General features: G+C 32.8%; 1 protein-coding gene across 1 annotated transcript; it reads left to right on the top strand.

Annotated features, from left to right (window-relative positions):
• Positions 1-7,821: 7,821 nt before the first annotated feature.
• Positions 7,822-9,293, top strand: LOC128169885 (uncharacterized; the record flags this gene model as incomplete). The annotated part of the gene is made up of 2 exons (XM_052835920.1): positions 7,822-7,910; positions 7,996-9,293. Coding segments are annotated over 2 exons (1,387 nt in total), but the record flags the coding sequence as incomplete, so codon positions are not given.
• Between the last annotated feature and the right edge of the window lie 723 nt (positions 9,294-10,016).

Below are 10,016 nucleotides of genomic sequence, written 5' to 3'. Positions count from 1 at the left end.
TCTAACTGTTTTTTAGCCAATTAAACCCCCTCTCGATCCACTGATAATATAAGCTTTAGTGTTAGTTCTTTGTCTAACTACTTTGCTGTTGTTTTAACTCTACTCTCTCTAGAATAATCATTATCAAAAAATTCTTAAATTCTTTCTCATTTATCAGTCAAATTACGAAAAAAAAATGAATTTGGCCAAATGTAGAGTTGATGCATTTCATTGTGGTAACAGAGGATCTGATAATAAAGAGAGGCAAAGAGAGGTTAGGTTAACATAATTTGAAAAAAAATGTACATTTTTTAACGCCATACTGGCATATAGTAGGCATGGTATAAAGATGTCGTTTATTTATTGCTGTGTGTTGTGTAAAGGACATTATTTATTGTTTATTGTGTATGTATGTATATTGATTTGTTATTGTTTCCATACAGGTAGATCCCAACCATGCAGCTCTATACAGAAGAAGTTCAGCACATGCAAGGTAGAAATCGTAGGTCAAGGTCACGTAGAGGCCATGGCCACTGTATACATTGTTAATCGTTTAACCCTCATCGTTAGGTAACAAGAGAAAGAAGAAATTTACATCATTTTGTCACAATAGAATGTAATAAGAGACCCATTAAAATGCTTGGATGAAAATAACCTAGTGCAATTGGATAATTAAAATAATCTTTTCAATCTTGAATGTAGAAAGTATTTAATAATATATTAACAACTGCATTACAATGCTAATTGTACAGTATCTACCAAAAAGCATTCATTGATTATGTTTATATATGTAAAGCTTCATATTTAGACAGTGAAATTTTGTATTGCACATTTTGACTACTACTGTAGTAACAGCGTTATTGTTGACAAACGATATACACAAACGATTACGCAGGATATACGGACGATCACAAACTGACTGAATTTTCACGATACACAAACGATAACGATAAAAACGCAATGTGATTTGATCACGTGACCAACCCGTATTTATATCCCGGTATACATCCAAAAATGATACCTTATTTCTTATATTTACATTTGTTGCAAATTATGACAATAACAATGCTCCATACTTTCCCTTTTGTGATGACCCAGAAAGCCGCTTCGATTAAGATGACGTAACAAAAAATAGTGCACAAATGTTGCAAGCATTTGATTATCGTGATAAATAAATATGACACTACTTTTTACAAGACAACACTTTTATATTATTAAAAAGGGAAACAGAACAGAAAATTAACTTGTACAATTGAAAAAACCGATGGAAGCTCGGCGGATTAGTACCACATCTGTTGAAGTCGCAGAGCGGTTAGAAATTTGAAAACAAAGCGATTGAAAGTTAAGTTAGAGACTGCTTAGGCATTTTTAGGGGAAACTCTATCGCAGAATCAGATTCAAGAGCATAATGATTTCCTCCGACATTATAGAGGAAAGCGATTTTAACTTTTTTTACGGAACAAATCGGACAGAAAAGCACAAGGAGTTAAATTTGACCGTGATCCGTGAATGGACTAAACACGAAAGGTCTTTGATATTGTGTTTGCAATTTTGACCGAGGCTTGTAATAAATCTCAGAAATGAATTTTAACTGAATTAACTCCTTTGACAAATTGCGATTGTAATTTTCAAGAACGCCTCGTTACGATGTCGATCCATAATCATTCTTTTTACAGGCCCTGACGTATTTTCTAACATGAATAATTTATCCTCGCAATTAATGTTATATTTTTTAAGGAAATGAATGAATAAAACTTTGTATAACAAAATACAGATCCGTATATTTGTTATACCCAAATTATGTTTTCAATACGATATCTAAATAGGTGTGTTTCAGCACAAGTCAGTTAGTTTTTGCACATAGAAAAAGTAGTGACTTAGATTATTCATCCGTTACTTTTACCTCTTGACCCATAATGATGTTATGCAGTAATAACAGCGGATTGCGCAAACAGTGTTATATAAGGGAAAACATTTGCAAGTGTAAATATTAATTATTAGGGGTTTTCGACTTTCGGTCGAAAAGACCTATTGTTTTCGTTCTGTTTTATTAGGGCTTTTCGACTTTCGGTCGAAGAGACCTATTGTTATTCTTCTGTTTATTAGGGCTTTTCGACTTTCGGTCGAAAAGACCTTTTGTTTCGTCTTTTTTATTAATATCTCGACAAAATTTGTGTCAGCGATTTTATGAAAACGGAAAGACATATTGAAACAATTATGCAACTGTCTTGAAGCAATTGTTAATGACACGCGTATGTAAGGTTTTAAACTTCCGGTTCTGTTACTTCCGGTTTTTACAAGAATATCACTAAAAATTGAATGAAACGCACTATCTTACTTACTTTTTGAGTTAGAACATTCAAATTTTAGAAAAAGATGTATCTTGTCAAGTTGTACAAATTTGTCAGCTATAACGATTTTCTATATCTTATCGTTTTTAAGATATTTGACCTCAAACTTGAGAAAAGGGGGGATAACCCCCCCCCCCCCCCCAAAAAAATCAAACGACCTTAGAAATTTAAGAAGACGTCTTCATATTGTTAACGTAGTAGTAGTTAACATACATTTTAAGTCTTAACAAAAAATATGTAGTACTTCCGGTTTTATGGGTTGATGAAAATTGTCTATAGGAGTTTCAATGTTAAATTGAAATCACGCGTTCCACGTTTTCTCAAAACGTTTTCAAGTTAACATTACAATATTTCACTAGTATAATGACACAAACAATGCGCAGACAGGAAAAGGTTTTGGGTACATAATTTTGAAACATTAGGGATCTGCACGGGTTAACGTTGAAAACAGCCCTTTTGCTGTAACTTTTTGATTTCTCTTCCTATTTTCAAAATCTTTTCAGTCAATTGTTTGGAATAAAAAGTGCAATCTTAAAATTATGGTTCAAGGGGCCACTTTTGACTCCTTATAGGGTGGTGAAAGGCCTAAAGATCACAACTTGTTTAAATTTAATTTTTTTTTTTAGAAAGTGTTATCTCGCTTTGCTCTAAGAATATAGAGCATTATTACTGTAGGCAAGCCAAATTTGGTGTCCGGGGAATGAATACTTACTTCAATATGATTTTTTTTTGAAATATTTTTCTGGAAATTAGAAGTGAAGCTACCTGTAAAGTTCTAGAGTTATCTTTCTTTTTACATTGCACTACTCATAAGTTCCTATCTAAGCAACTGGGGATACCAAGGCGTTTAGAACACTTGGAAATAAATTATATAATAATTAAATTGAACTTTTCATTAGAAAGGTATAATGGGGCTGTCGAAAAGCCCTTACTTTTTGTTGAAGACAAAAAAAGTTCTACTTATTATTCTTATTCTCGACAAAGTTTCGTCAGCGATTTTTTTAAAAACGGAAAACATATTAAAACAAGAATGCTATAATTTTATAGCACTTTTATATGACACACGTATGTAAGGTTCTGGCATTTCCGGTTTTGACAAGGAAAATACTAAAAATTCAATGAAACGTAATATCTTTATTATTTTTTTGAGTTAGAGCATTCAAATTTAAGAAATAGATGCATCTTGTCCAGTTGTACAGAATAATAACCGTAAGCATTTCTCTATCTCTTACCATTTTTAAGATATTAAGGCTCAACCTTGAGAAAAGAGGGGATGAAAAACAAAAAAGAATTCAAAAAACCTTAGACATTTTATTAGACGCCTTATCATTGTTCAGATAGAACTATTTAACATTGATCCAAGTTTGAATAAAAATATTGAGTACTTCTGGTTTTACATGTATAAGCCTTTGAAAAATTGTCTATGGGAGTATCAATGTTAAAACTAAAATCACGCGTCGTTCGTTTTCTCAAAAAGTTTTCAAGTTAACATTACAATATTTCCGATGTATGATGATACACACAATGCACAGACCGGAAAAGTTTTTGGGTAGACAATTTGAAAGAATTAGGGATCTGCCGGGGCCAACGTACAAAACAGCACTTTAGCTGTAACTTTTTTTATTTCTTTCCCGATTTTAAAAATCTTTTCAGTTTATCGTTAGGAATTTAAAATTAATTTAAAATTATGGTCCGAGGGGCCACTTTTTGACTCCTTATAGGGATTTGGAAGGCTCAAAGACAATGACATTTTTTGAATTTCAAAATTTTATTTAGTAAGAGTTATCTCGCTTTGCTCTAAGAATGTAGAGCATAAATACTATAGGCATACCAATTTTGGTTTCCGAGGAATGAATACTTACTTCAATATGATTTTTTTCGAAAATTTTCCTCTGAAATTGGAAGTGTAGCTTCTTGTAAAGTTCTGGAGTTATCTTTCTTTTGACATTGCATTGCTTTATAAGTTGCTATTCAAGTAACTTGTTATAAGAAGTCTCGACAAAGTTTCGTCAGCGATTTTTTGAAAACAGAAAGACATATTAAATCAACCATGCAATAGACGTACAGCATTTTAAAATAACACGCGTATGTAAGATTCGAAACCTCCGGTTTCGGCACTTCCGGTTTTGACAAGGTTAATACTAAAAATACATTGAAGCACAATGTCTTTATTAGTTTCTGAGTTAAAGCATTCAAGTTAAAGAATTAGATGCATCTTGTCTTGCTGTACAAAATCATAAGCGTAGGCATTTCTCTTTATCTTACGGTTTTTGAGCCCTTAAGCTGTAACTTTTTCATTTCTCTTTTGATTTTTAAAAACTTTTCAGTTTATTGTTCAGAGTAGAGAGTACAATCTTAAAATTAGGGTCCAAGGGGCACTTTTTGACTCCTTATAGGGGTTTGGAAGGCCGAAAAGTCATCATTTGTTTAAATTTCAAAATGTGTTTTAGTAAGAGTTATATCTCTTTGCTGTAAGAATGTAGAGCATAAATACTATAGGCATTACAAGTTTTGTGTCAAAGGAATGAAATACTTACTTCAATATGATTTTTTGAAAACATTCCTCTGGAAATTAGAAGTGTAGCTACCTGTAAAGTTCTGGAGTTATCTTTATTTTGACATTGCACTACTCATAAGGTTCCTATCTAAGCAACTGGGAAAACCAAGGCGTTTAAAACACTTGGAAATAAATTATAGAATAATTATTTTTTGAAAATTTAATTAAAAAGGGATAATGGGGCTGTCGAAAAGCCCTTACGTTTTGTTGAAGACAAAAAAAGTTCTAGTTATTATTATTCTTCTCGACAAAGTTTCGTCAGCGATTTTTTGAAAACGGAACCGAATAATAAAAATTTATTGTTGCATCTAATTCTTCTAGCAATTGTTTAGCTCTCCCGTATGTCCCTTTTTTGAATTTCCGGTCTGTATATTTTTCGGTTTACACAAGCAAAAACAAAATCATAAAAGGACCTTTATTTTTTTATTATTAACTAAGAAATCTTTGATTTAGATACTTCATAATATGATATACAAAATTGTAAGCAAAAACTTTTTTATATCTCTTGCTGTTTTCGAGATATTAGACTTCAAACTATGAAAAGGGGGGGGGGGGGGTGAAAAAAGTAAAAATTGATATAACCACCAAAATTTTTTAAATGAGGAATGGAAAGTGTTAAAACTGTCATAATTTTCATATATTTAAAGTTTTGTTTGAAACCATTCACAACTTCCGGTTTTATAAGTTGATTAAAAATCGTCTATGGGTGTTTTAATGTTAAACTGAATTCACGCATACCACGTTTTCTCAAACAATTTTCAAGTAAATATTTTTATATTTGATATTCATATTGAGGGACCTAATTTGCAGATCTGAAAAGGTTTTGGGATTAAGATTTTGAAAGATAAGGGATCTAGAGGGGTCAAAGCTGAAAACAGCCCTTTAGCTGTATCTTTTTTATTTTTCATCCGATTTTTAAAATCTTTTCGGTTTTAAGTTTTAAGTAAAGTGTATAAATTAAAAAATATGATCCGTTAGACCATTTTTTTGACTTCTTGTAGGAGTTTTAAGGGCGTGAATATTGCAACTTTTGAAGAGTTGAAAAATTTATTTAGAAAGAGTTATCTCGCTTTGCTCAATGAAAGTAGAACATTAATACTCTAGGCATCCCACGTTTTCTATTCGAGAAAGGAATACTTACTTTTCTATGATTTTTAGGAAATATTCTATTAGAAATTAAAGTATATTTACTTTTAAAGTTCCGAAGTTATCTTTTTTTTGACATTGCATTATTTGTAATGTTACAGTTAGGCAACTGATTATACCAAGGCGGTGAAGAATTTTTGAATAAAAGGAAATAGATACGATTTTACCTGATATTTACAATCAAAAAAGGGAAAGAAGATGTCGAAAAGCCCTCCTTACTTTTTGTTGAAAACGAAAAAAGATCTAGTTTATCTATTTTTACATTCAGTGTATAGTTCCCCTTATGATTGCATTGGAAATCTGCGACATTCTATTTCCTGTAAAAATACTCAGCCTATTCACGATGCATTAGCACAAATATAAACGTCATCACGCGTTTTGAATATATTCTTTATTTTAAGATTGAATGAAATTTACATAACCAATTAGATATGCACTTATTGAAAAAAAGTCAATTAATGGTATTTATTCGTAAAAAGAAAGATTTATCTCTACAAAGTCTCTGGCACTATATTTTTACACACAAATACTTTATACAAATAAATATCAATATGAATATCTGGATGTCGTCGGTGCTATAACACACCAAGGCTGCGCAGACAAATTATCATATCGCGCTAACGGTCAGTATTTAATTTGTTTGAACAGCCTTATGTGTAAATGATAAGACCAACGGCATTTAAAAATAAGTACTCAAATGCCTAAATTTTACGCATTCAACAACAATAATACGCCTTTAGAAGGATCCCGATCCGAGGTGCTCGTCAAGAAAGCGGAAATCGGATACAAGCGTTAAATTCCTGTAACACAAGTATATTTATTTTAATATAACAACTAAGTTTAACAGTATTTACCCTAAATATGGATAAAATGTGGAGCTGGGAATAGCTCTAAAATTAGATTTTCTTTTGTCTTTCTATAATAATACAAGAGCTGAATTTTTTTGCCAATAGTTTCATTCTACATTAATAGCGTTTTTGCCTGCAAGTTATTTCTGAAATCGTCCTGGTCGGTAAGAAATGATAAAGAATCAACAATGATTTATGGATAAAATTTCAGTTATAATATTTGATTTGAAGTAAGCACAATGAATGCTATAATTTGTTTAATTTGAATCCTTTGAACTAAACTATCTAAATGTTAGCTCATTGGATATTTCTTCTTTACCTTTCTAATTCATAAGTGAATTAACCATGTCATTACATGTAGTTCATAATGTATTTAGCACAATCAATTGATAAATCATATAGTATTGTTTTGGCATTTTTTACCCAATTGTAAAGCTACCTTGAAGAAAGGTTTTACAAATTGGAAACGATGCAAGCATGCAACAGCGGAATAGCAGACTGAATGTTTAAAGTGTTTCAATTTTTATCAGGTTGTTTTTGGGTAGGTATGACGGTAGCTCCTTTTTTCATAAAAAAAATTGTAAAACGATGCTACTTGCCTCCGATACAAGTATATCTGAGTCTAGATTTGCCATTTTAACAATTTCCGAAATTCATTGGCATATTTATTGATGGCAGTAAGAAATTACCACAGGGCAAATGAAATGCTACATACGAATGAGCAATATACGAATTGGAAGTAGTACAAGTTATAAGTACACCGTATAAGAGTGTGTATTATTTCAGCTAACCCCCAATATTCTTTAAGGTACGGTCTTGTAACATTAAGAGAGCCTTTTAGATTTTGATCCATAAGCAAAGTAGTCTCGATACAGACAATTTATTTAGCTATTCAGTTCGATAAACGAATTTTGTATTTTGTCCAATCATATTTTTTTAGATGCATATACAAATGTACATGTGCATATGATCGCTGGTATCCAAAGACCAACATCACGTCCTCCGGGGGAGCAAGACCTAAAAAGAGTTGTAAGTGTTTTTTTTTTAAATTTAGTTTTAATGTAGTCACGCATCGGTAGAGATTAATAATAACAATTTTATTGTATTATTCTAGCTCATGGATACCCATCGTCTGTAAATCGTTCCGTTCTTCCCGATGAACTTCAGAACAATTTCTATCCTGATGTCTTACTTATTTATTCGCAAGAAGATGAAAAACTTGCACAATCATTCCTTACTGAAACCCGAAACAAAATCAAGGATCATAATTACATTGTTGCTGGGTATTTAGACAAACAGGTATGGGTGAACCCTGCAGATGGACTTCCAGACTATGAAAGATGTTCTGCTTTTATGTATTTATTCACAGGGAAGAAATCTGTGAAGGACTATCTCGAGGTTACAAAACATGGTCATCTAAGAGATCTCTTGTACGAGGAAAAATTCATACCAGTGTTAACAGAACCCGAGGGAGACTTGGATCTCCCTATGTCCGCCACTGTTTCCTGTCCTCTGAGATACTATAAACAACAGACGTCCGCTATTAAAGGGTTTCTACAGAAACACGCAAAAATCCGAAAAGAAAAGGAGAGGGAACATAAGAAAAAGGAACAGGCTTTTCTGGACAGTATAGAGACTGATACACCCATAACACCCACAAATAAACAAACGATTATACTATGCTCTAAGTTTGCCATTTTTGGAGACAGTGGCAATATCATAATGAATAAATATACACGTGACGAGAAGGGGCCCTTTATGTCACAACAATACCAGAATGAATTTCATGGTAATCCTTTAAAGAAAGGAGAATGTCTTGGGTGTCCGGAGGATGTCGATGAATTAGGACCACCATCACGGGACTCAAGAGGCAGCAGTCAAACGCCTTGGAACTTGCCAGTGTCTTTTGAAGGCAAACATAACAGCTATCAAAGCTTTCAAAATAGACTAAGCACTCAAGTTGAAGACTTTTCTCGTAGACGCGAAGCCACATTAAATGATAGGCCGTTATCGGGTAGTTTGAATGACGTTGCTTCGATTGAGATGAAACAGTTCTCACCTACATGTAACAATAGTCCAGTTTCAAGAGAAATTCCTACGGATGCGTCTTTTCCAGTCCTCCCATTTATCAGCAGCATGGCGAGTCAAAAGCCCAGCAACAGTGACGTCTATAGGAGCCGCGGCGTTCCGATCGAATGCCCGAGTCGTAAAGAAGTTTGTGGTTCAATGTTTTCGTTTTCTAACATTCCTGACTCGTATGGACCACCATCGGAGACCAACATCCCAATGCCCAATCCACAAAAACGACATACCCATGCAGAATGCGTGGAAAACATAGCATCACATGATTCTTTGCAATCCGTTTTGCCAGGAGAAGGGTTAAGTCTTGGTTCATTGCAGGACAGTGATTGATATCGGTCTACTGTATTGAATAAGGACTACATACATGGTATTTACATAAGTCTTCAAAAGTGGATGACAGTTCTAGTTAGGGCTTTTCGACTTCGTTCGAAAAGATATATTGTTTTTGTTCTGTTTTATTACTATTAGGGCTTTTTGACTTTCGGTCGAAAAAATCTATTGTTTTTGTTCTGTTTTATTATTTTTTATTATTCTCGACAAAGTTTTGTCAGCGATTTTTTGAAAACGGAAAGACATTGAAACAACCATGTAATAGACTTATAGCATTTGTTAATGACACGCGTATGTAAGGTTTTGGACTTCCGGTTTCGGTACTTCCGGTTTTGAAAAGGAAAATACTAAAAATTCATTGAAGCACAATATATTTATTTTTTTTATAGCTAGAGGATTCAAGTCTAAGAATTAAACGCATCTTGTCTTGGTGTACAAAATCATAAGCGTAGCCATTTCTTTATATCTAACCGTTTTGAGATATTAGGGCTCAAACTTGACATAAGGGGGAATGAACAACAAAAATAAATATAAACTAGACTCTTGTTGCTATAGCAACAAAAAGGTCTTCCGTTCCTCGTGTATTAATCTGCACAAAAAATCCAGTTATCTTGTAAACAGAAAATGGATATAATATATACATTTTATCTTTCCTCAAAGTTTGGATGTTCAAGTTTTGTTAGTTATAATATCTCGTTGAAAAAAGGTTTTTGTCTCGAAACT

Source organism: Crassostrea angulata, unplaced genomic scaffold, assembly GCF_025612915.1.
Source record: "Crassostrea angulata isolate pt1a10 unplaced genomic scaffold, ASM2561291v2 HiC_scaffold_247, whole genome shotgun sequence".
Classification (NCBI taxonomy): domain Eukaryota; kingdom Metazoa; phylum Mollusca; class Bivalvia; order Ostreida; family Ostreidae; genus Magallana; species Magallana angulata.
The sequence above is the reverse complement of the archived record's forward strand: the minus strand, read 5'-3'. Positions and strand labels throughout refer to the sequence as shown.